Consider the following 26,567-nt stretch of genomic DNA (forward strand, 5'->3'; position numbering starts at 1 on the left):
AAATATATCCTCCTGAGTCCCTTTCCTGTGTATGTCCATCTCAAACTCCTCTAAGGATCGGGCCTTTGCTTGTCAAGAATAAGAAAGGAGAGGGTAGCTCTATATTACATATTCCCTTCTTCCAACACACAAATAAATTCTAAAATAAGTACATTATAATAATCATAACACAAAATACCTAACTTAAGAGATAATGTTAAGTTAGCCTATAGAGATGACAAAAAAACCCAAATTCTCCACTATCAAAGATGCAAGATAGTTTATCATGAGCTGAACTGTTTACCCCATCCAACACATCCAGCCTACCCTATGTTGCTTTAACCTCAGCTTTTCTCCACACCTATCCTTCTAGCTTCCCTCTCCTCCTTAGCTCCTTAGACCTCATTACTTAACTCTCTTCTTAAAATCCCTTTTTCTCCATATATAAGCACTATATTTAAATGGTGGCAAGATAACCTAACATTTACAATGTTATTCTCTCCACTTCCATTTTTATTCTTTCTGTCACTTATCTTTTCTATTTTCACCAGAAGCTGTTCAGAACATGCTCTGCCACCATCACTTTCGTTTTGTATAGTCTCTACTGCAATGAGGCTCCATTTTGGTTGTCCTATAAGTGCTATCATAATAAACATTATTAATAGCAACAGCTTATTCTCTACATCAGCAACCTGGCATCACAGATTATGTACATCCACAAAACACATCAGTGTGCACAAACTGAGAAGCTGACACCAATTTGGCTGATTCTTCTCCCTCATTGGTTTTATAGCTGTATAAACCCCACTTCAGTGGAGTTACTCCTGATTTAAAGTAGTGTAAGCAAGAGGAGAATGAGTCCTCTATTTCTGGCAGACAAATGAAAGAGCATAAAACAGAGCGCACAGATTTAGAGGTCAAAGACACTACAGTACAAAACATCCCCCCTCCCCCGGAGCAAAGCTCAACTTTCCACCCTTGAGGTTTCTTCTTTGGCTTCTTTAAACTATGCACAGCCTAGCTGGAGAGTTTTGGAAAATGATATCCCTTACAGAGCAATCAGACAAGACAATGGTGGCACAAGACACTCTGCACGATGTTCCAGTCTTACTGCTTTGCAGATATATTGGACATAAGTGAATTCAGGGGACTGAGAAGTCAAAAGAGCTAGTTGCAATTTATATGATCAAAATGTCAACAGCACAAGCTTGAATTCATTTATTATTTTATCACTAAAGTAACAGAACTAAAGTATCGCTAAAGAAATGGAACTAAATGAGAATCTCACCTACCTGAATCATATGCAAAATCTCTAGGTTCCTGTTTAATCATCAGAGGAGGGGGGAAATTTTGACTGGCTGCACTGCCAACCATAGCATTGTGTTCATAAACTGGATCATGGTACTCCTGCTTAAAACCTTGAGGTGGAAAAGGGATGTTTGGCTCAGACATCTGCCGCTGATATATTGGACGTCCTTCCCTCGGCATTGCAGGCAAAGGTGGGAAAGAATTGCAAGGTTCAGAGAGCTGGCGGCGAAATCTAGGACACAAATTAGAAAGGTCATTTAAAGCTGCAATTACTGGCTTTAAGGTACATTCTATTTCCTGAAGATCTTCACAGGTCATGATTAGCAGGAGGGAACTGCTATCACTTCATCAGTAGCAGATATTTTATTTATGATAATGCCAAATGCTCACATCAGGATTATGACCACTGCAGTGCTGTAATAACAGAAAACAGCAACAAGCAAAAAACCAAAAACAATCTCAGTAAATACCAACTCTAAAACCCGTGCCCACCACCATCCTCTTTGCTTTCAACATCTTCTCTGCAACAGAAAAAGGCAAGCAGGAAACGCATTTGGTCTTCCATCAACTTCAAATTAGCTATAAAGATGGACTTTACCCACCACAGTAACATGAATGAGTCTTAGCTAGAGTTCTTTGTTCTTTCATAAGTATTAATGACATACTGTTGGCATTCTAAATTACTTTATTCTTACTGCTACACAGAAATGATTCTGACGACCCTAACAAACACATTTCAAAAAAATAGTACTGTCTACGGTAACATCTGGAATCATTCCACAGTAAGAGTCTCCAGTTCTCTTCTCTTGCAGATGACATCATGGGAAGCCTACCTGAGAAGCTGGCATTGCATTTCAGCTTCAGTGAGAAGGAGATTTAATCACTCCAGAAAAAAGACAGGGTGCAGATTTTGCTAAGAGACATAATGCATTAGAATTCCTCTCTTGCCTTAATTTGTTTCCTAGGCCATTTCTGCATGAAATAAAAAGTCCATTTGAGCCACTCACTACTCCAAAATGTTCTTCAAATGGCAAAAAGTATGAGAATTCAGTTTTAAATTAATTTTACTTCAATGCAGCGATGCTCAAGAACCTACATGTGATGCCCCATCTATAAAACATATATATGCCTGGACTAAAAGGTCTGAATGGAATCACTTGGACATCTACAGGTTCAAAGCACCGAGAATACAACAAAGGTGTTAACTGCTTGCCTGGCCCTGATGAATTGCAAACATTAGAACAAAGTTCTCTTGCCCTCTCCTGCGGAATACCACACTGTGGGGACCTATTGCTTCTGCACTAATTCGTAGCAGATGAAGTGTTCTTAAAACAAACTGCTTACTACCCCTATTATCATTCATCATGAATAAACACACTTTTCTTTCCTTAATAAATAAATAAATAAATAGACAAACCCCAGAAGCCTGTACCTTTCTTTGCAAGTTTCTCACTGTATCATGAAAAGTCAAGAATTAATCATCCTTCAGCTTCTGGCACTTTGCAGCTCAACTGACTTTGGTTGATGCAAGCAAAAGCAGACATTCTCTTGAAGAATATTGGATAAGTGAAGAAGAAAGCAGGGTTTTGACTGTACAGGAAATACATCTTATATATAGTACAAGATTCTGAAACAATTTTTACTCCACTAACTTCTATCAATATACTGCTCTGAATTTGGTCTGACAAATATTTACAAATACTCTAAGAGCTACAGGGACAGAGGCTATTAGAATGTAGTAGCAAAGACTGAACACTAATTGTTTTACTGAAAATTAATCTTTAATGCTGCTGTAAGTATTCTATTTTGCTGTAGAAAGAGTACTGCACTGTAACATTAGGTTTTGCAATTCCACCTACACCTGCAGAAAATAAACTTAGAAACTCAAATGTATTATGAAACAGTTAGGCTGACTGGCACTGCATTCATTTCCCTCTTTTCCTTTTTTCATTAGCCAAAAAAAGAAGCAGAAATTATCATTAAGAACTGTCAAGGAGTGAATCAGAAAATTGCAACTTGAAGTTAAAATAAGAAACAGGCTCACTCACAAAGCCGCAAAGGAAGTTAATAATACTTGTTGTACTGGAAGCTTTGTATGGAATCAAGCCATTTGTTTATACAAGTGGATCTGATTCCTGTTGGTACTTGTTAGGGCCACTTATCGCTCATATATTCATGTCTTGTATGAAGCTGTATGTGCTGTATGTTCTAGATAGTGATGCTATCTTATGCCATCAATGCACGCTCCAAAGAAATACACTTTGAGTTATGCATTTATATATATTCACACAGGTAGGTCATTTGTTTAAGTATTTTCTAAACACTGTGAAAGAATGTCTTTTCCAGCTAAACCAGGCCCTGTGTAGCAAACCACCTTGTACATTAGGAGGATTTGAATTTCACAGAAATATGAAGTACACATTTACTTCAAACAACTGAAAATGAGGAAGTTCAAAGTAAATTTCTTTCCTTTAAAAAAGAAGAAAGATGAAACTTATGGCCTATTCTGAGTCAGCTATTTTTGGACTTCACTAAAAAGTCATTCAACATGATGTTCTGACATAGAAGGGAACCATTAAGGCAAAATGCCCTAAAGAACATAAGTATCAAATTCATAGAAAGAAAATCCTATGTCAAGACTCCATAAAGATTGTGTAGAGCAAGTGTTACGGGTATAGAAAAATAAACTGTCTGAGGCGCATACAAGCCTCTATAAATACTCAAATTAGAGCTGACATAGAGTTTCAGTGTTCTCTTTGCAGGTTGCTCTAAAACAAAAGTTTTTCCAGCCTGAAAAAAATCCTATTTTTGCTCTCTGCACAGAAGCCATTTAGCTTTTGAAGATTTCAGTCTCCTGACTACTTGACTTTGGTGGATGTACAGAAACGCATTTGTCCACCATCCTGTATTCAAAACCATGCCTTGGCTTCACTGGTGGTCTGCATGGTTAGGCCACAGTCCAAGGACGAGGAAAAGACCGGCACCTGAAGGGGCCAATCCAGTGTTTCGGCACTGCCAGAAAAGCTCATAAAGAACCCTGGGTGATATTTAAAACTATCTCAGAGCAGTAAACAGTAATATAAACCTTAGTAACCTCCTTCAGAAGTGATGTGCACAAATCCCTGGAGATAATATCCCTTATTAGAGCAGAACCAGGCAAATCGCACTCCCAACAACTATGATTTTCTTTTAAGGTTTCTTTTATTTTGCTTATGTTTCAGCACTAAGTCTAATCTCTGAACATATAGGTCTATTTATACACAGCTGAATTTCAAAATGCTCAGAGCAACCACACAGTGCAGCAAACAAAAATAAGCTTATGTAATAAAAGTTAGGATGATTAAAATTCTACACACAAGTGTTTGGTCTCAAAAAGTAAAAGATTCCACTCCAAGCATACACACTGCAAAATTGAGCTAAGAAAGATGGTCAGTTGTCTGGAGATCTCTAACATATCAAAACAAAACAGGGTGACTTAAGGACAGTTTAAGCTTAATTCTAGTTTCCAGCTCTTGTGGGTTTTACTCAGACTAATGTTATTTGAGCATGGTTTATGTTGGCATCTTAATTTTTTTGAAATGCTTCAAAAGGGTTTGGAAAAACCATTCACCCTTCCAAAGAATACTCTGAAGCAGTGACACGATAATATAACCACTTATCTCTTTGATAGGAAAATCTTTTAGCAAGAGGCCAGACACTTAAAGCAAGGACCATGCCTGCTGGTGACTTCATTATCTCATAGGGCTTACTAGCCTCAATGGATTACCCTCACAAGGTAGCAGAAGTACATCATTAAAACTATGTCACTGCTAATATTAACTCCTACTGGAGTCTATCAAGCTGGATATCAGTCTTTTATTAAACATGCCTATTTATGGCTTTCTGAACTACTCTGGCTTTCACCTTGGACCTTTTCAGGTGTTCTGTTTCCAAAGGGAATAGTTGAGCGTGTGAATCCATAGCTGCCCTACATCAGAGACAGCTTGCAACCACAATGGAAACACTCTCTGTTTGGATCCCCTGCATGTTTTGTGTTTTACCTGTGGTCCATAGGGAAACTGTTGTCTTGAATGGACTGGGATGGAGGGAGATGGGCAGGGAAAACCCGGTCGGGCTTAGGAGTCTGAGCTGAGTTTGGGGAGGCATGGTGCAGCGGTGACACAGGAGTGCTGGATGGCGTTGGTGGGTTGGAGGGCCTCATTCCCACTTGTGGCTTCTGATCATAGGCACTATCAGAAAGAGGAAGAAAAGGTCAGGTTATGTTCTCTGCAAAATGTATAGCAACTATATCCAGAGGAAAGAAGTGTCACATTTATAAGCTTTTTATTACAGATACTTTATTAACCAGTTTGGGGTAGAGGAATTCTCTGCTTTACACTGAGGAGAACACAGTAAAAATCAAGTTAGAGGTCAAGTGGCTCAACACACCATTTTCCTCTCTAGGGCCTAGAAATGTATTTTTAAAGGATTCAGTCTTAAAGTGACATTCTAAAGGAGATATACAAAATACATAAAAGTAGAAGCACCTGGACTAGAGTACAAAAGCAGTCTTGATGGTGCCTGTCAAGTCTCTTTTTTAGAGCTTGCACAAGCCACAAAGTGAAACAGTAAAACAATGCAGCAGAGAGAAGGCATCTGACCCAGAAAAACAATGCTGTTAGTTTCGCTGCCCACACTATAATGTCACAGCCTCTCCTAACAGGTTATTTTTCTCTCTTTCAAAAATAAAATTCTGATCCTGCAAATAAGTAGACACTATTTTTAAAGGTGCTCCAAATGAGGAAAGGACTTTAGCACTTTGATCACCTCCATGTCTAAGCAGGACAAATAACAGACGTTAGCCAGGTAGTGAACATGAACTTGCATATTTCCTTAAATCATGTCTCCTAGCATCCATGAAATCCATTGATGGTTGCTTTTGATTTTTTGAAATCAAAATCACTCCTCTATGACTGAGGGAGCCACTGGTTTCTTGTTTTTGTTTTTTAATCTTTCTTCCCTCCACCCACATTAAATGTAAATGCTTTAAGTATTACCAGGTTTGGTAGTACACTAATGAAAATAAAAGATCACTGCCAAAATAAAAGACTCCAAAATAGACCAAAGCGTCAATAAGAAACCCTTCACTGCTGACACTAAAAGAAGAATGAGTGACGTGTTAAGTGTGAACCAAAAGAAAGTCAATAAAGAATGCAGCGGTATCAAACTCCCCTCACCACCTTCCCAAAAGAATTACAGCTTTTATTATCCACCTTTACAATCAGAAGACAACTTGCTTTTGAAAAGATAAGGATGCAAAGGCCTAATAAAATACTATTTTAAATTGTAATCACCCAGAAACGCATACATATATCATCTGCAAGACTTGTTAAATATCAGGTCTGCCAATCTCTTGTCTGTTGCACAGAGCTCTCTCTCTTTCCTAATGTGTGTAATGCATTTTAAAAGTACTTTCAACACAACTCTCAGAAAACAAGACACTCCTTCCTTCTATTTCACACTTGCACCCTCAGTTTCTAAACTCTGGTGATCTCCCACGGGGGAGGAATGAAGAACATGCATTTTGATGAAAAACATTGCTTTAAAATGATTATGTAAGTGTTTGATACAACTGTAAACAACTCCATCAGTGTTCATCAGCTAAATGCATTATCTCATCAGTCTGTTATCTGCTGAAGAGGTAACTTTTATAAGACCCCTGTTATGGTTTTATCACTCTTTAGTCAGTCCTCATTTAAACCAGCAGTTCCCACTGAAACCACGACAAGCATACTCCTGGTGGCTTTACCTGACATTGTACAGGCACTTTTCCCCATAACTGAACTTGAATGGTTGCTCTTGACTGCAAGCGGAGCCAAGTTCTGAACATGGGCTATGGGGTTCCTTCTTGATTTTCACAGGGAGACCATGAAAAGCCACTGGAAAAAGAAAGAAAATGCAATTACAAATCAAGTACAATATTAACAATGAGCTTTCTCAAGTAAGCTAGACACTGCTAATTAAACACAGATTAATTAAAGCATTGTAGCACTAGAAACAATATAGGAAATAAACATTTCAAGTATTTCTTTGGGTGTAAGCAGAAAAATAGACACTAGAGATCCTTTGCATTGGCTATTAGCACTTTTATTGTTTAATAGAATGATGGCCAGGATCCCATCTCATTAGCAGGAAAATAACAACCCACTTATATTTGGCTTTACTACTGTAAATGTTGTCAGAGGCAAAATACTTCCTAGGCACCAAATGTTTCTAAGTAGTATTAGTGAGGTAGCTTTTAGCTATAAATGCAGTGGTAGTTCACTTCAAAGAGTGCCACACAAACGACTCCAAAATTAATTTCTCATGTATCAGCCTCAAGTATTTGATTGGTAATCTTTTTGTCCCGTAAAATACATTAAAATATGCAGCCAAACTTAGGAAATTAGAGGATTACACGCTCCTTTAGTTATAAGTAATGTCTGAAAAAATACGCAAGAATTGCCTTCAGTATTTTTTCTCACAGGATAAAATTGTGGCCTCGCTGAAGTCAACATTAAGTGTGATGCAGACACAAGCAGAGAAAGGACTTTAGCCATACTTTTTTAAATGGCAGAAAGAACAGACGGAGTGTGACAGAAACACAGCATTAATTAGAAGCACAAGTTGGTCTGGATTTGGAAAAAGGCCAAAGGTAAAGGTAAGGTGAACCAGCATATTAGTTCACGCCAGTCAACCTTTTCCTGATGTCATTGTCAGCCTTAACCAAAATTAAAGCAGAAGAAAATTCAAAGCAGTCTTAATTCCTTCACCTGATCTAGACAAATCTAGAATAAGTGGGGAAGAGGACAAAAGACTAGACGACATATTTAACTTAACAGCTTGAAAACACATCCTTCAAGTTTTAAATAAAATGAGGCTATAAATCTATTTTAGGATGCCAAGAAGCCTACAGTTTGGGGATTAACTCTCCTGAGGGAGGTTTGATATTCTCACCCAAACACGATAGGAAGGTCTAGCCTGACACAGACCCTCGTGCCAGCATGGAAATCCACACAGCATAGCAGTTCCCGTTAGAGAACCTCAGTGCAAAATTAGGTCATTATTATACACCATTAAGTAGTATCTTGTCCCTTCCCTTGCATGTGAGCTTAGGAGAGAATTTATTACACCCTACAAATTTTCTGATGCTAACATATGTGCAGGTATATGTATGTATGTGGTGGGAGGGGAAAGCAAATGAAACACTCTAAAAAGTGAGCAATAGAACCAGTAAACTCTGATGTGTTTGTGCCCTACCCTGATTCGGGATTCCCACCATGGGTTTTCCCACAGTTGCGCCACATACAGAGAATTTTTTCACAAGTGGGTCCTCTGGTACCCTACTATAAGACAGCATATACTAAAGCTCTTAGTTGAAACATCTGCAAGATATTGCTACATTATTTTGCCACGTATTTTCACATAAAAATCCCCAACTTGTCTGTTAAGACTGTTACCCAGCCATCATATTCGGTGGGTAATAGTCAATTACCTGAAAACATCTTGATGGGAGGGAAAAGCAGACAGAAAAAACAGGCACCTAATACTCATGTGCAGTAGCTTAAACACAGATGAAAAGTGGTGAACATCAAAACAAGGAAAGAACATTTCCTGAATAAAACTGTTTGAACTTGCACTAAAATAAAAGCCTGTACGGACCTCTGGAATAAGGGTTGTCAAATTTCATTAACGAGGCAAAATGCCATCCACACTTAGCCCTACACTGTAATTGCAAAGCAGGTTGATATCTGGTAGTTTTGGCGGGGCGGGGGGAAGGTTGCTGGTGAACTTTTGCTGCTGTCTCTCTTCACGTGCCTTGGCCAGATAACACATTTAACGCATACGACAGGCCCCGCATCTCCAGCGCTGTGGCTCCGACGCAGAGGTAAGCGATCTCTTTGACTCGAGTCAGAGAATTAAACCACAACTGTAACAAGACTCTTTTTTTAAAGCCAGTATCACATATTTGCACAAAGGCCACACGCCGCTCTATTTTTTTTTTTTTTTAAAGAAAAAACTTTGCTACTTCCTCAGAGTTAATCTGTTATGAAAAATTACTTCCCTTATTTATTTTTAAATAACGGGAGTACAGAGACTCCCACACCACAGCGCTGTGCGGAGAACTGGCTGGGTATTTCATCACAGCGCTGAGAGCCTGAACGTCTGCTAACAGGCAGTTTTCCAGCTCACTGGCACAGGCACAAGTGAAAGCAGCACATTCATTTTGTGCAATTTGCTTTACCTTCCCACATGGAGTTGGTGCATGTAAAAGGCTGTTAAGTACTAAATTATTCCTTATCAAATCACCATCATCTGGAGTCATGATCAACACTAATTAAATTACTTTCACTGAGCACGGCTCCAGCCTGCTGCCTCGGCTGCGAGGTACGTTTTATTTTGCTTACTGTACAGTCCTAGCTAGGTACAGGGCACAGTGCTAGAAGGCATCTGTGCTGTAGTTTTAATTAAAGTTTACCTCACCTTCCTCCCAGCTTTATAAGCTAGGGTAAAGTGTATCAAATCAAGTAGGTTAACGCCTTCATTTCATTTAGGAAAGCATTACGGTCCAAAGTGATTTTATATTAGATCTTTATCTTAACTACGGCCAGAACAGATAATGTAGCTGTAAAATTTAAAGCCTTCCTCAGGCAGTCCCCTGACACAGTCACCACGAAAAGCTTTATCTGTAACTTCTTCAATGTACGCTTTTAGAGGAAGAAAGGAAAAAAGACAGCCTTAGAAAAATACTTTCCATATTTTCTTTTGGTTTGATGCTTTTGGGGGGCAGAGGGGGAGGATCCTTGAAGGCTATTTGACCTTTCAAACCACACCATACATGTGGTTGAAAATGACAGTTATTTTCAAGAGTAAAATTTCAAAACAGTTCCTTGTATCCTCACTGCCACCTCCACCCATCACTGTTCATTTTAGAGTGACATTTGTTTTAGTACACCTATTAAAACAGGCTTTAAAGTATACAGTTTTACTAAGCTGAATTTTATATTATGCTTTTAATCATATTTTTTTAAGAGAGTAAGAATGCTTATTTATATAATCTAATTTTAGTGTAGAATCCCAAGCTACTAACACATCCTCCCCAAAAAAAAAATGTTTAAAACAACCAACTCCTCACCACTTCATTTTTCCTTCTGGCAAATTCATTTTACTTAACCCCAGAATAAAGTCTCAACCCTGTTAAAGTAACAGGCACTTTGCCTTAATAATGGTCTTATTAAGAAGTGACCAAGGGCCAAGATTTCATCCCAAGTGATTACTTACAGATAACTACCTCCAAACTTGAAAGGCAAACAATCCTACAACCTGTATTTAGGTGGATGTCTTCAACGCCTCATCTCGACGACCGGGGAAAGTACAGCTTATCGGTGTCAGAACCTGTTCATTTTGCAGACCCTGCCTGTAGCTCCTTTGAAGCCAACGTGCAGACATAAGGCAAGCTGAAGGCTTGCTACCATCTGTGGCAAATTGATGAAGATGCAATATATTACTGCATGCATATTCTCTGTCTATAGATGTGTTTATCTGCACGGTGAGGGGGCTTGCATGTTACACACAATACGATCTTGTGCACTCTTGTGTTAGCATTCTGTTTTCTGAAGTGTTTTTAAGGACGTAAATTCTACAAAACAATAATTCTGTATGAGTTTACTACATGGCAAAACATGCTTAAAGGTAGGCTGGCGCTGACTACACCTGGCTTGAAACTGCTACTCTCCTCTGGTTGCTACCTGTCAGCAGCCTAATCTCCAAACATTTCACTCAAGGTAACTCCCAGCTGAATGAATAGCAATTGTTTTAAGAAATCTTAAATTAAAGAAAGAATTGGTTTGTCTTAGAAGAGACTAATTAGTATACTTCCTAGGCTGACAGATAGGACATTTACTATCTCTTCACAGATAGAATTGAATCTCTTCTTTTGCGAAAGCTTCAGAAATACATTACAAAAAATATAAAAGCCATGGTTTCATATACTTTTTAATTCAAGAGACGATTATTCAAGATGAAAAAATGAGAGAGATTTTTGCATGGAATTGTCTGCAAGTCATTTCTACTTTAAGTAAAAGGTTATTTTATAAATTTCAAACTTCAAATTCCTGTCTACAAAACAAAGTAAATTTTGGTTTTATTTTCTGAAGAAGTGATTTAAATATATTTTTAAAGCTATGAAATATTACTAGCAATTCAGTGACATAGGTTAATGGCTGGCAATCTTGACTCCACTGCCCAAAAGAAACCACGTTACCCTTGTAGGTAATGAGCATTTCCTGTATGGTATAGAATAAACTGACAGTAGCAACCTTGCTTGTGTTACTGAACTCAAATGACTTTAAGTGATATTACATCCATTTGTGTTAAGTTCAAGGACTTTGTGCATCTGCAGAGAGAAGGAAGTAACAGGGAAGTCGATGTAAGTCATGCCCTCTATATTTCTGCTGAATGTTTCTGGCTTGCTTTTCACATTTATGTCCTCAAATCACCCTCTGAACTTGATTCTGTAAACAAACTCATTCATTTTTACAGTTACAACAAAACTGTTAATATGTGATAAAAGTTTACAGAGATTTCTTGAACACATTTGACAGAGGGGACTTGATTTCTGTTAGCAAAAAAAATAGATGAAAAAAATTAAGAAAAAAATTATGTTAACGCAGGTCTCCAGCTGCTAGACTGATTGAGATGACCTGAGTTAGTATTCAGTAAACTTTCAAAAGCAGAAGCCCTCTGTACTGATAAAGCCAATACTGTCACACTTTAAAATCTATCTTACAATACACACAGAAATGCAGCAGGCTCTTCAGATACATCAGAGTCTCTCAAAGATTCTTTTCCAGTACATTTACCTCCGCCAAGCCCTCCCCTTCCCCCAACACACAAAAATCCATTACTAAAGGGTCTAATCTCAGCTATCAGCACAGAGTGCCTTTTATGGAGCCATTAAACCATTTCTCTTGTTTACAGTGCCTGAAGAAAGATGTGAATTATGTCTGTGACAAAACAGGCGATAACATTTCTAAACTGCTATCAAAATGCAAACTGAAATACACTTAAGGACAGGGACCCTAATTCGCGTTTTTGCAATTTTCCTTGCTCACTATAACTGAGCAGCACTCACCTGATGATTCAGAGCAATTATTTATATTGTAAGTACAACAGGTCGGCATTTTGGTCCAAAAATATATATAGATAAACAGTTTATTGAACGGTTCATTCAGGAGGGCAAAATGCTGGTTATTTCTCAGCTGTTAGCGATGACCTAGGTGCTCTTATCAGCAGACTTGGGGGGGGGGTTCAAACAACATAGTGGGTTTACACAATGCCTGCAATGCTCTAATTCTGCAACAGTGACTTACCATTTAAATCTACAACTTCTAAATTCAGTATTGGTATTTATCATTCCAGTGCAACACGTCCCAAACTGGACACTTCTTACATGACCGTCCAGGTAGGAATGCCAGTCTTAGATACCTGTTTTTGAAATGGTTCTAAAAATGTGTATTTAACATGTGGCACAATAGCCCTCTGTGTTCTGGAGATTATTTATTGGTGATTTATTACTCGATCACCATGATTTCAGCTACAGATTTCCACAGATAGTTACCTGCACTGTGAATTTCAACATTTAATAGGCATCTGAAAGCCACAGCAGTGTGCTTTTTCCACGTCATTCCACTATACATTAGCTGAGGCATTTTACAGATTATCTTTGGGGTGTACAGGAGGAATTAATTAAAGCAGCTGAAGCAAGGACTGGACCCAGATGACCAGTTCTTCATCCTTTGGAGATTACTGCTGCTACCGCAGCTGAATGGGTCATACTGGTGTACTAACACAAACTGAAATAAAAACACCTCTTTGGAAAGGTGACAGCTTAGCAATAAGCACATATTTTTTATATATATAGTCTCATAGACAGTGAAAAAAGAGGTGGAAGACAGAGCAAAAAGAGTGGTATCCAAGTCTCTGCAGCTACACTGTTCCCAGCACTTTTGAATCTGAACCTACACATACAGACCTCTGCAATAGCTGCTAGTACAGATGATTGAGGCAAGTTTCCACCTCGTGCAGTGTCTTGGCTAGACAACAGCAAAAAACGCTCTTGTTTCTGACCACTGAAACAGCTGCAAAGATGAGCAAGACTTGAAGACTGTGGACCACTTTAAAAAGTGGCTGAGCAGATTAAATCTACACAGATGCTAGCAAGCTCTCCAACAATTTGATCTATCAAAGTCACCTCTATCAGATCTCAGCTGGGCTCCAGTCAACTGGATTTCATTTAGGTCCTACTCTTTGCCAGATATTAGAAGATGATGGTGACAAATTGGATATCTGACACACAGATGCATATCATCACCGTGGTTTCAGAGACTTTCCTGGTAGTTTATATAAAAACTGAACATGGGCAAAGAACCTGAGATTCCTGGGTTTCACAAGTGAAAGTCACTAGAAAAGGGGAAAAAATATTCTGAAGCAAACTTGTCAAGTATTTTTTAAGGGGGGAGGGAAGGAAAGAGGCATGATATTGATATATTTTTGTCTAACTCCAAGAGAAAGAATCTGTCCCTAGATGAGATGAGTGGCCTTCACCTAGTCCCACTGAGTGGTGGCCATTCACTAGAGTCAGTGTGTGTGTCCATGCATGCACACAAACATGCACAGAGCCAAATGGAAGTAAACATACTGAAGATGCAAGCATGCCTCTGCAATGATACATTGCATATTGTTAAAATATGTTTAATTAATAAATAGCAACAAGTTTCTTCCTTTTTAAATACCTATTTGAAACTTGGGAGAAAATGGTGAAGAGGTATGCAACAGAGAGGAACAGGAAGTAAACATAAAAATGACTGCAACTAAAAAGCTAGGTTTTTTTCCTATGTGGTGGCCTGGTTTTAAGTTCAGGGAAGGAAATTTCAGGATAGCCAGTATCACTGCAAATGTTCTGCCACCTTTCTGGGTGCTCTTTCCCAGAAAGCGAAACCTCATGACTGGGCAGTACTTGGCAGATCTATTAGATATGATTCCATCAATTCAGTCTTTGCCTTGGCTTCAGATCAGATCCTTCCAGCCCCTACCAGCTCAATAGATAGAAACAGCATGGGACCTCATTTTTTGGAAGCTGGTTCTGAATGATGAGCCCAAGCACTAGCTTTCAAAGCCAACTGGCAAGAATAGAATACGTGGGCAAATGGATCTATTTGAGAACCTTGTTTAACAAAAGGAAAATACCAGCTTGGAAGTAATCTGTCACCTTTACTGGAAAATATGCAACTACAAATTCACTTTAATAACAGTTAAAATTCACTCTGCAAAATGAAGCAAATTGCTTTTTTTTTCCTTTTCAGTCTAAAGCATACAATACTGTGCATGTCAATTAACAGTCTACTTAAATACTGCATTGCAAGAACGCAGCAGCATAGTTTTTAAAATCCTTGGAGGGGGGAGGGGGAGAAAGAGGTAGAAAAGAATAAAAGATAGTCCATAATTGTGGATTTGGCCCTCAAAGTCTGCACAAACTGCTCTCCCATGACATGAGAATAAAAAGATATTGATTATAAATGGGATTGAGAAAAGAACAGCAAGTAGATAAAGATGCATTGTCCTGAAAACTGGAATTCTTTCCTATTTACTACTGTAGAATTTCAAGATGGAAAGTAACAGTAAATGTTCCAACAACTGATATTAGGAAATTCTCAACTTTAACGTTTACAGTAATGCATGTGTATTAACAAATAGTGTTTGATAAAACAACTTTCTCTTGCTTTAGAGATTTTTTGTTTTTAAAGTAAACAACAAAGCAATACAAATCAGAGACAGAAGACAAACAATCAAGTATTAGTGAAAATCAATTTTAAATTGAGTCAACTCCTCATCTTTAGCTTATTTTAATTCTTCATCTCCACCCTAGTCATTCCCTATCTTTACTGTGATCCGGCTTTAATGTAAAGCCTTTAAGAATAATGCATGCAAGATGGAAAAAAAAAAAAAAAAAAAAAAAAAAAGTTGAATTAGAGAAAAGAGATGGGTTCACAGTACCTGGAGAATATCAAAGCTGCAGCAAGTCTGTTACAGAAAAAGGTTACATCACTATCAATACAGCAGGTTTATATCAGGGCTTTTGTACATGGGGGGGGAGGGAAATGACCAGCGACATTATAATTATACTGCAGACTGTAAGAGCCACTTCCTACAGGAGAACTTAGTTCTGACTCCTAAAAATGGCATTCCTGTCTCATTTCAGCAAAGAAATTCTTCCAGACATTTTTTTAGAAGTAGAAAGAAATGTCATTCTTTAACTGATTTTTTTTCCCTAATGCTTGCATGCTTGGAGCCCCGGCAGATGCAGTCTGCTCCAGAGGTGGAGGGCTTCTTAGCCAGGCTGGAAGAGGGGGGCACAAGATTGTACCCATATGGCTAATAATTGGCTTAATTCTATAAATCCCCATTTATAGACACTCATTTGCTTGCCTGTGCAGCTGCCATTTCAGAAATACTTGTTGGAGCTGCCGGGAGTGCGGGAGTGCAACGGCAGCACTCCGAGGCTGGGCCTGCTGGAGGCACGGCGGCCAGCGCAGTGATTGCCAGCCACTTGGCTCCTCACTTAAAAGGACCCTGGCAGTTGACAATCAATGTTACAAGCAAGTTTGCATATCAAAAAATAAAAAAGCTTGCCCAAAAGAGTAAGCCAGGTGGCTAGAGAAAGAAATGGCGGGGGGGGGGAGGGAAGGAAGCTTTCAGTAAATATTATTCAAAGTTAACCTATTCCCCAAATCCCAAAGACAGAGCAATTACACGGCAAACTTTTCAACAGGCTGCCAGCGAACACTTTGTTAGGACCCTATCTGTCATTTGGCCTAACCCGACACTGTATTTGGCCAGCTGCTAACGGGCTGAACTGCCTCCTGGTATTAGAAGATTGTCACTCCCCTCGACCCCCCCCCCCCCAAAGCAAATGACTAATCTGAGGTGATTTTGGCTAGCTGACCCCGCTCACCCTCCATGCCCTAAAGATTTCCAGCAGAGAACTGTCTCGAGCATACTTTATTCAGCGGGAGTTACAGTTACTGACACAGTTTCTTAGTCTCTGAAAGCTGCCATCTCCCAGAAATGCTTTTATGGGCACTATTTTCTACTGATTTATGCCGCCTTCGTGCGGTGCTATCCTTCCTTCCAGACATTTACCTGCTGGAGTTTATGAGACTGGCAATTGCAGGCGGCCAAGGGACAGTCCCACCGCCAGCGCCAGATGCCCTCACCCGGCACAAGGAATCGCCTCGGAGCGGGCGCCTCGAGGGCAAAAATTAACTTGTTGATAAACCCCGCAGGCACCGGATAACCATGAGAATAATACGAGGAAATTTGCAGAACCTTGGTGGGAGGGAGGAAGGGAGGATTAAGCCAGTAGGATCAAACTCGCGGGCTTTGATGTTTGAGGAGGGAAGGTGAGGCAGGAGGAGGAGCTCCCTCCCGGCCCCTGCCCCCAAAGCAAACGGGGCTCCCAGCTTTCTGGAGGAGGAAGCAGTAACCTCATAAAAGTTAAACCAGCTGTAGTCCGTAGCAACTCATCTAAACCCCACGGACAACAGAAGATGACGGGGGGGGGGGGGGGGGCAATGCAGCGGGAAAATCTAAAGAAATTCTAACCTTCCTAGACCAGATCTGCAACCCTGAAGACCACCCCCTCTCTCCCTCCAAGAAGCACAGTTGCTCTTCATTTGCATTAACTTTGGGTGTTAAAATTCTGCCAGGAGAGCAGGGTCATTTGTTGCTACAGCTTCTTACAACGCTCTGCGGCCCCAGTGGTGCCCAGGCAGGATGTAGAGGGAGGCGCATCTGCCTTCAGGACTCGCGCTACAGAGGCAGCTCTCAGTGCAAAACCGAGCCTGGGAGAAAACCCACGCTGCGTTGCCGCCTGGGAAGCATCAGTGAAGTTAAACGAAAGGAGGAAAAGCACGGGGCACTAACTTAGGGTCTTTTTTTTTTTTTTCTTCCCCCTCTCCTGAGGAGGGGATTGCCATTTGCAGCAGTTTCAAAAATTTAAATCCTAAAATGTAACAGCTAAGTATACATGTAACTTTCATTACTAAAATATCCAAGTGAGATAATACTGTAATGTTTTTACACACTTTCATCCCATTTCCACCTCAGGTAAGTGAGCAGTTTGAGGGTTTGGGGTTTTTTGTTTTGAGGTTCCCCCCCCCCTTCTTCCAGCTTTCATGGACACAGAATCTTGAACAAAACTTTTGCAAATTTAACAAATGTTTCTACCAGAAATAACAATAAGCTTTAAAATAAACCTTTTAATTTGCTTTGGTTTTTATTTAAGTATCCTCAACTTCATATATAGGCAAGCATGTTCACAGTAGGAGGAAAATAAAAACAAAACAAAACAAAAAACCCACAGATTTTAGCAGGAATTAATTCTGACTCTAGTTTCCCCATTTATAGGAAACTTTCAAGTTACATCCATCTAGTTAAAAAATATGGGTTTTCTTTTTTTCTCGTATATTCATATATACAAGGAGCTAATAGCCAGCAATACAGAAGAGGGCAGCTGATCTTGTCCTTGCAGCTAGACAGAAAGTGTGTGGGGGGGGGGGGGAGGGAAGGGATTTAATCTGTGGTTCTGCCATTTGTCATTTATAACCCAAACAACTTTTGGTTTCAAAAAGTTGCTTCTAGTTTGAAGTATCTCTGTCCTAGGAGCCTATCTTCAGATATCCATAACCACCGTGTCAGTTTACTTCCCTGCAAAATAGGAATATCCTCATAATAACAGAACATAACAGAATTTTATCCTGAAGGATAATCATGCCCGTCTATCAGCTATTTACTCGAGAATATGTCAAAGCAAGTGCTAGACAAGCCAATAGATAATAAAATGGATTACAAGAGTGCTCTCTCAAGCATACATTAACTAATTTAAAAGATTATTTACAATTTGTTTTTATTTTAGCAACTCTTAATGATAGAGACGCATTAAAGGGAACAAAAATTATATTTTCAGAAAATGATTTTTAATTTGATGCTGCCTTTAACAGTAAAAAAAAAATATGTATTCATTCATTCATCCATTAGATACACTCACTCAAGGTATCTAATGGGATTTTTGTTTACTGTGCTGGAAGAATTAAACGGTCACAAATCTAAATACCTATGTCTCCTTCATACCCAAATTTTCAAGAACACTCAACAATAAGGCATCACCACCCAGATCTAGTTTCTACTTCATTAAAGCGAGGATCAAATCTAAATCTTTAGTTTACTACTAAATTACAGAAACTACTGCAAAAGCTGCAGTTACCAGTGGGAAAGGTGCAGGCCGTTCAAATGAGTCAACACTAAAATTCAGCTCAGAAGTTTTATCACTGATTCAACAGGGAAACAAAGAGGCTATTGTCAAAGTGGTTACATCTGGGAAACTGCAGTCAGGACTGAAATAAGTAGCTTGATATTCAAAGACTCTTAGTAAAGAGCTTTTTTTGAAGTCGGTGGAATTCTGACCACTAGGCTCTGATTCTCAAAGTTATTTAAAGCTTCTGCTGTCACTCATAGTGTCCTTACTGTACATCAGGCTTGGATCAGAATATATAGAGCCACTAAATGAACATTTTTTCTGAAGCCATTTATTAAGTTTTTGATTATTTTACACATGCATGCAATCAGTGAGTGTAAAAATTACACAATGAGCAAAAATATGTGTGTCTATACATATACTATAGGCATATAGACACACACAGAGTAGACACTGTGTATCTATACATATTTGTATAAATCTAGCTATAAATCTACCTTCCAAGTCCTAGATCCAAACATTTGATAGTTTTGGTCTTTACCAAATATTGGTACTTTTCCAAAGTTTCTATTGTCTCCATTTGTGTTTGTGCTTAGCTACGTGAAGTTTCCTCTAGAGGTGGCTTAAAAAGGAAACACTGCACTCTGTTTCAGCATGAAGGCATAAGAAAAACTAAAAAGAATATAAAACTGTTAAATTTTTTTTTTAGATTTTTTTTTGTTAGGAACAGAAAAGAAGCAACATTTGAACAAGAAGGATCAAATTTGCAAGACTGACAATTGTTTTGCACTTATAAATTTTCAAATGTCCTTGATTATGACCCAGAATATAAAGTTTAAATTTAAAGATAATAACCTGGCCAGTGAGTAACCTGCTTTTCAGTGACTGCAGGACTTGGCAATAAATGTCATTGCTAAAAAATATTTCACTACATTAACTTACTGGCAACCACATTTGCTGAGTAAGTCCATAAACAGACACAGAAAAAAAAGACAACCAGAAATAAAGTTGCTAATGATTCACTCTTTTCTAACATGCATAATCCTCAGCTTAAAGAACAGATACATAAGAATAAAGATATCCTTTACGAACATAATTCACTTCTCTCTTCACCTCAAATCAAGGTCAACCTATAATCCAAAAATGGATAAGAGTAATGTATCAAGGACAAGCAGATCAAGTAGGAGCTTCAATAAGAAAAAAGAAAAGAAAAGAATCCATCTCAGGCAAAAGATTGCAGCATATGCCTTAAAAAAGAAACCAGTTTTTCATTTATGAGTTTGGAGTGGGTAGGCTTAGATTATTTCTAGAATAAAATATTGATGACCTCTAAAACTGAAAAAAGTGTAGCTTTCCTACTTGATACATTGAGTAACTAGTCTAACAACTATTAACATTTATACATCTTTACGAGCTTATAAAAGGCTCCACCATAACTACTTCCCAGGACTGAAATGCACAGGACCACCAAAATGAAGCGACACTAAACCTGAAACAAGGGGTGCTTTTCCCTGCGTGTTTACAGAGGCTAGCAACATTGGTCTTACATGACGTGAATGAATCATGGACTCTCCAGTCCTTAACTGATGTTTCGAGGACTGTCTGTCCTCCCTTTTTTCCTGCTATACCCCTTTAAAACTTCACTGTGGTCTATGCGAGAGGCAATTCTGTCTTCAGGTGCTGAGACAGCAAGCAGAAGAAAAAAAAAATGCTAGAAATTGTAAATACATTTTACTTAGAGAAACTCATGCAATAAACAGAAGTGGACTCAACTTACAAACTGCTGCTTACTTTACAGTATCCCAGAGCTTATGGATTTTGAAATCATTATTTAGGCTGCTCCTGGAATACAAAACACGTTGTCCAAAGAAAGTAATTTAAGGAGAATAACTGCTCATGTGAATAGGTTTACAGAAACTGCCTTGCTTGGTTTTGATTTCTGTATGAAAACAGAGTAGAAAAATTTCTGCATACTTTAACACAACTGTAACTGAACAGATCCCCAAAAAGGAAGGAAAAAAAATTATACTCCTGATGATGAAATTAACGGAACTGCTGTCCATTTTAAGCCAGAAATAACTGTAGTGTCAGGAAAATACTGCTGTGACTACAAGTGATGCCGTGAGGCTTGCCTGTATTTCCACAGATGGGATCTTCCAGAGTTCTTAGAAGGCCAGAAGTAAGGGAAACTTTCCTCAGAAAGGAAATAAAAGGGTTTTTTCCATACTGAAAATTCAACATTTTAAATAAAATGTTGAATGTTTTTGTTTTTATGTAAACAGAGCTCAGGAAGTGATCTGACAGCCTTAAGAAATTACCATTTGAAAGCAAAAAGGTCTACATGCTTCATCTTTGATCTACAAGACAGATTTATCACAGGACAGGATGATTGAAGTTTATTCATTAGCTGATAACCTCCACATGCAACCCAAGCCTTTAATCTGCAATAAAACAGCAAATGAGGATAGGGCTTTGAGGAAAGAAAACTTAGCCTGGCCTACAGGGAGGGCAAGGGAGCAGATGGAGGGGGGGAGGGAGAACCAAAAAAAAAAAAAAAAAAAAAAAAAAAAAAAAAAAGTGCTGTCCAGTTGCTTAGATTCCTCCATACTCCAGAGAGAGTCAGTCAGGTTCATATCTAGGTCCTGTGCAGTTAAAAAGCACATCCACATAAGACTCCCTCTCTCCTAGGATGCCCACAGGTAACTTTTAGTCAGCAATAAAATTCGCATCACAGCATGCAAGCCACTCTGAAAGCAACAGCTCCAACTTTAAGTTTTAGACAGCAAAAGCTAAGCAGCTCAACGGGATCTTGACATTTGTTTCATAGTGCTATTGCCACCATCAGTGTTTATGCAATTTATAGTCAGCACTACTACTACCATTCAGGAGAACATAAAGTCTTCTGATCCTTCAGAGCTGGGAATTCAGTATGAAAATGCAAACAGAAAAGAAAATTAACAGAATCTGCCTATTAAAATCAGAGCAAATCCACAAACTCTCTTAAATACTGTTAAGATTCCAAGTTAAAGGCATTATGGTCTATGATCTGCCTACTGGTAAACTTTTTCAAAAATTAAATCTTGTAATTATGGAAAAGGCCAGGACTATGGTATGTTTAAATAGCTCAAAATTCCTCTAGAGGAAGGAGGGAAAAAAAAAAAAAGAAAAAAATCCTTATTAGCACAGGCTAATGCCTAGCAGTGAACCACAAAATGAGCCCACAAAGTTCTCTGGAAGATACCAATCCCTAACTTCTTTTGAATGAGAATTAAAAAAAAAAAAAAAAAAAAAAAAAAAAAAAAAAAAAAAGTTAATAGTCAAGAATAGTTTCGGTCCTGTTTTAAACAAGAAAACAACCCACTCAGGGACACAAAGAAAGAAGCGAGGCTAAGGCAACTATGAGGGGAGGGAGATAAGCTGGTCAGCACAGACTCCTCAGTCTGACCTCTCCAGCTCTTACAACAGCAATTGCATTGGACTCTCTCTCTAAAATGCTTTGAGATCGCTAGATAAGTGATCATTAAGAAAGCTGTATACCTCACAGCAGAGTGATACATGCATTTCTGTATTTACTTCAAACTGGGAAACAAAGATGTTAAGCAACATGCCCAAGGTCATGCAAAGCTAAAGGTTGGAATAAACTGTGGAGCTCTGACTTTCACAGCCCTTTAAAAAGAATCACTCATAGTTGGGCATGTGCTAAAATAAATAAATAAAATAAACTCCATTTGACAAAGTCTGACCTATGTAAGGAAGTACTTTAAAGAGAAGCGGCAAGAAGCAAAGCACAGCTGCAGCAGAAAGCACTAACAGGGAGAACGTTCTGAGATTCGGCGCTAAGAACAACCAGCACCACCTTGCAGAGTATTTGTTGCACTGTCTCCTGTAGTATCACACTTGCAGGATGGCACATAAATAAAAGGTAATTCTAATCACAAAGACTCTTAAAAAACTATTTAAAAGAAATTTAAAGGCACACTGGTATTAGCCTGCAGCTTGCCACATGCTACCAACTGCACTTTCCAGGACACTGCGCACTAGCAAGATGACTACCAGCTGCCCATGTACTGAATCACTATGTTAAAAAATTGTCATTTTTTTCAGTCCACTAACAGATCACTTTTACAGCCTGCAAAATTAAAACTATTCTGCATCATAAACAAATAAGTTAATAGATCTCCTTCTGACTTCCATAGGCCCACTGGAAATTAAGTAATTGGAGAATGCCAGAACAATGCATTTCTAACAAAATACAACAAAATATGTCAAAATAAGTAAAATTAAACTTTACCAATTGTTCAACAGTTTTTCCTATGCTAAAGCAAAGTGCTCCTGTAGTTGTGAAATTCAATTTTGAAATTTAACTCACACAAAGAAAATAAAACAAATCCAGAGCACTTTTCATTTGATAGTGCAAAAAAAGCCTAACTATGATTTTGTATGCTGCAAACACATAAATAAATATTAAAGCTTTTCCTCATTTAAGCTGCATTTGGAATATACCAAGTCATTATTTAAAATGACAGAAGAATACAGCTACCTGAAGCCTATGTAAAGAATCTCTCTTTAACAGGCTTTTAAAGATTGCAAGCCAAAGCATCTAAAAAGCACATCCCTGAATAATTTAAGGCTCCTGGCATCTACATTGAAAGAACTTGTTTGCTAAACCTGGAGGAAGGAGAAAGAAAACAAGAAAAAGAGCTAAGAGAAAAAATAAAGGTCTTGAAGGATGAGCGACAAAATCATTACTAAAAAAGTATTTTTTGTTATGTTAAAATTTAATCAGACATGGAGGAGTGGGGATTTTACAGCCAGCCCTTCCAAATTTACTGTCAGCAGCTGTGGTCTAACATTAACATTTACCCCTTGGCAGTGTTAAGTTAAGGCTATGATGGTCAGGGAAACAATACAGGAACAAAATGAAAGAAAAGGAAGGAGACTGATCAAGAGAGCAAAGCACAACACAAATCATCATTAGCAGAAATTCAATAATAAAAGAAAAAGCAAAAAGCTAGAGTTTATCATGAATCTTAAATGCATAACCTATATTTTAGGGAAAAAAAAACTAGAAGCACAGACGGATATTAATACAAATCATTAAATAAACTCCAAAACACAATTACACCATTACAGACCAGGCATCCTGGTTTGGTGCAGGGTAATCCCTGTTTATAACCAATTGTACCAAGGTCAAATTACAAATCGGTGTGCTGTTGACAATACTGAGTTTTCTCTGCCAACTACATCATTTAGACATCAGCAAATCCTACCTACTTCCTCTTGTGTCTGTCACAGAAACCATCCAAACAACGGGAGCAAGCAATCTTCACTTCAAATGCTATTAACTTCATGCAAACTGAACAATTAATTCATTTGTACTCCTAGATTGGAAAAGTCCTTGCTGTTCTACAGTATCTGAAAGCTTTGCCACTGATTACAACCAGTTCAGGATCTGGCTCCTCCTTAGTATATGAAAATGGACCTGAAACAATAGGGAACCTTATCTGAGGCAGTTAACACAAGTTATACTTCTTCACAAGTAAATAGAGTCTTCATATGGACACCAAAACAGCTTAAGTAGGTCTTTATATATATATGTACACACACACACACACACTAGTGCTTTTGTCTTACGCAACTTTTCTCATTGTTACTGAAAGACTCCTAGAAAACTACTAGGAGTCTGCTGCTATATGAAGTATAGAAGTAGATTCAGAATGGGGTGAAAAAAAAAAACTTCCAACACAGAACTTCCATGTAAATGCCTGCAAAAGTGATTCCTCCCTCTCTTTGTGGAATTATCATCTCCTGTGAGAATGGAGATGAAAGGAAAGGGTAAGAAAGTTACATCACTTAATATGCAGTTGTCCTATTTTTTTTCCTGTGTAATTACAAGATGAAAAATTTTCTGACGTACATTTTTCTCCCTTACAACTCAAAAATGTTCAATTGTTGCATAAAGCAGAAGGTTATCACAAACAAATTGTGACTTGTTTGCCAAATTTCATAAGAACAGGCTAGTTCTTACCTATGCTTCATTCAGCTGACTGAGCACCAAATGGTTCTTTGTGATAGGTATTCAAGGTTAAAAACTGCACAATCAAAAGGTAAAACAAGATGTGCCTTTAGACACTGTGATAGAAGAGAAAGGTTTCGGAAGTGCACACATTTGAAAAATTACTAGGGGAAGAGGGTGGGGAGGAAGGAGCTCTTCTCAGAGAGCACAATGGAAGAAGAAAATAAATTCAACTTTTAACAGGTACACTGAAGTTTAAAACATTAAGGCAAAGCTTGACAAGCTGGATTTTTAGCTAGTAGAAGTATGCGTAAATCTAGTAACGTCAATAATATTACATAAAGTTATGCTAGCTGTTGATCTCACCCACAGTCTCTAGAGCCCACACCTACCTATAAATATATACGTATACTGTTTGCTTTTTTAAAACTGATTGAAGTTTAATAGCACACTCATAATTGAAATTTTCATGGTCTCAAGCTAGCTTTGAAGTTAAATCCCTAAGTGGATAAAGTGGACTCTATATCTAATCTAAACTAAATGTTTCCCTTAGTTACTAATACCAGCGCTGTTTCACTAGTTGAAATCATTATTATAGAAAAGAAAGGCAGAACTCACCGCACTGCAAGGGACATTTAATCCTGCTCACTGCTAGGACATGGAACGTTCTTAGAAATACCAGTTCCTCCACTCTTTCACACCTTTGCTTCACGAGATGACTAATCTGCCGATTTCTGGGTGAGAAGGTTTTAACCATAGCTTTCCAGCACTGCTAGTGGTAGCAGTACTTCTTACAACTTCTTTCCACGTCTACCTAATCTTTTAAAGACTATTTTTGAAGGAACAAAGCTAAAAATAAAAACTTCACTGATTTTTGCACCTGGACTGTGGCTGTAACTAGATTTCTTTACGTATTCTGTGAATTACATGCACACACACACACACACCTCTATCCTTATAGGGCTACATAAACAAGCTTCGTTCGGGAGATTTAAACAAGGTTAGAGAAATAAAGTGCACCAAAAATGCAGAGGGACCCCAGTGTGGCTGCTTGTGGGCTTGACAGTGACCTCTTTCACTCGTTTACACTTCTGCCCTGCACCAGCTAGCTCTTCTGACTCCTATACAAGTATTACACACTGAACCTTTGCATTGAAGGCTGGCCTATCCTCTCCCATGTAAAACAAAACACACACGCACAAAAAACGGAGGGAAAAAAAAAAAAAAAAAAAAAAAAACAGGAAAAAACCCAAACACACACACACAAAAAAAACCTCCGCTAGACTGCTGCCAAGTAATAGGGTGAGCACTATATATGGATTTAAATATTATATATAGTGAGTAATTATAATACAGTTTGAAGGCAGGTCTGGATCCTAGAGAAAACAGTCACAATTGTGGCACTTCTGCAACAGTAATTTCCCTGTGGCTTTGGTTATGTTGCTCTCCGTTCCTGTTTCGTAGAGCCCACAGCTACGTACATTATATCCAAGTATATATCTGAAACTCCGTAACCTTTGCCAGAGTAACTCTCCAGGAAGCTCTCCTGACCTTTACTTAAGATAAAGAAAGCAACTGAAATGAAGAAATAAATGTTCCTTTGATAATACTGTGTAAGCTGTGGCTAAGGCACTTTGAAATGCAACAGCATTAATAAAATAGCCATATTAGGAGAATTTCTTTATCACTAAACGCAGTGACAAGCTTCAATGGGGCTTTTCATTCACAGTTCACAAATTATTTTCCAAGAATCATTGACTTGTTGTGTAACGATAATTGTGGGTTAATAGAAGCCCTAACTGAACTTTGTACTCTTACACAAAGGATGTATGCATACATGACTATATTTGGACACAGCTTCATACATAGAATAAGAGATTTAATTTTCAATTTATAGAACCATGTTGGCTTGCCCATTATAATACAAGGAAT

The 26,567-nt window shown here is 38.3% G+C and overlaps 1 protein-coding gene across 2 annotated transcripts in view; it reads right to left on the minus strand.

Moving 5' to 3' along the window:
* Positions 1-26,567, minus strand: part of ETV1 (ETS variant transcription factor 1) — a 67,135-nt gene that overhangs the window by 25,706 nt on the left and 14,862 nt on the right. For both annotated transcript variants that reach the window (XM_062567779.1, XM_062567780.1), the window contains exons 6-8: positions 7,076-7,205; positions 5,328-5,516; positions 1,272-1,519 (exon numbers count right to left, since the gene is read on the minus strand). In XM_062567779.1, the coding sequence (XP_062423763.1) occupies positions 1,272-1,519; positions 5,328-5,516; positions 7,076-7,205 (567 nt within the window). The remainder of the gene's footprint in view (positions 1-1,271; positions 1,520-5,327; positions 5,517-7,075; positions 7,206-26,567) is intronic.

This window comes from Rhea pennata, chromosome 2 (assembly GCF_028389875.1).
Source record: "Rhea pennata isolate bPtePen1 chromosome 2, bPtePen1.pri, whole genome shotgun sequence".
NCBI lineage: Eukaryota > Metazoa > Chordata > Aves > Rheiformes > Rheidae > Rhea > Rhea pennata.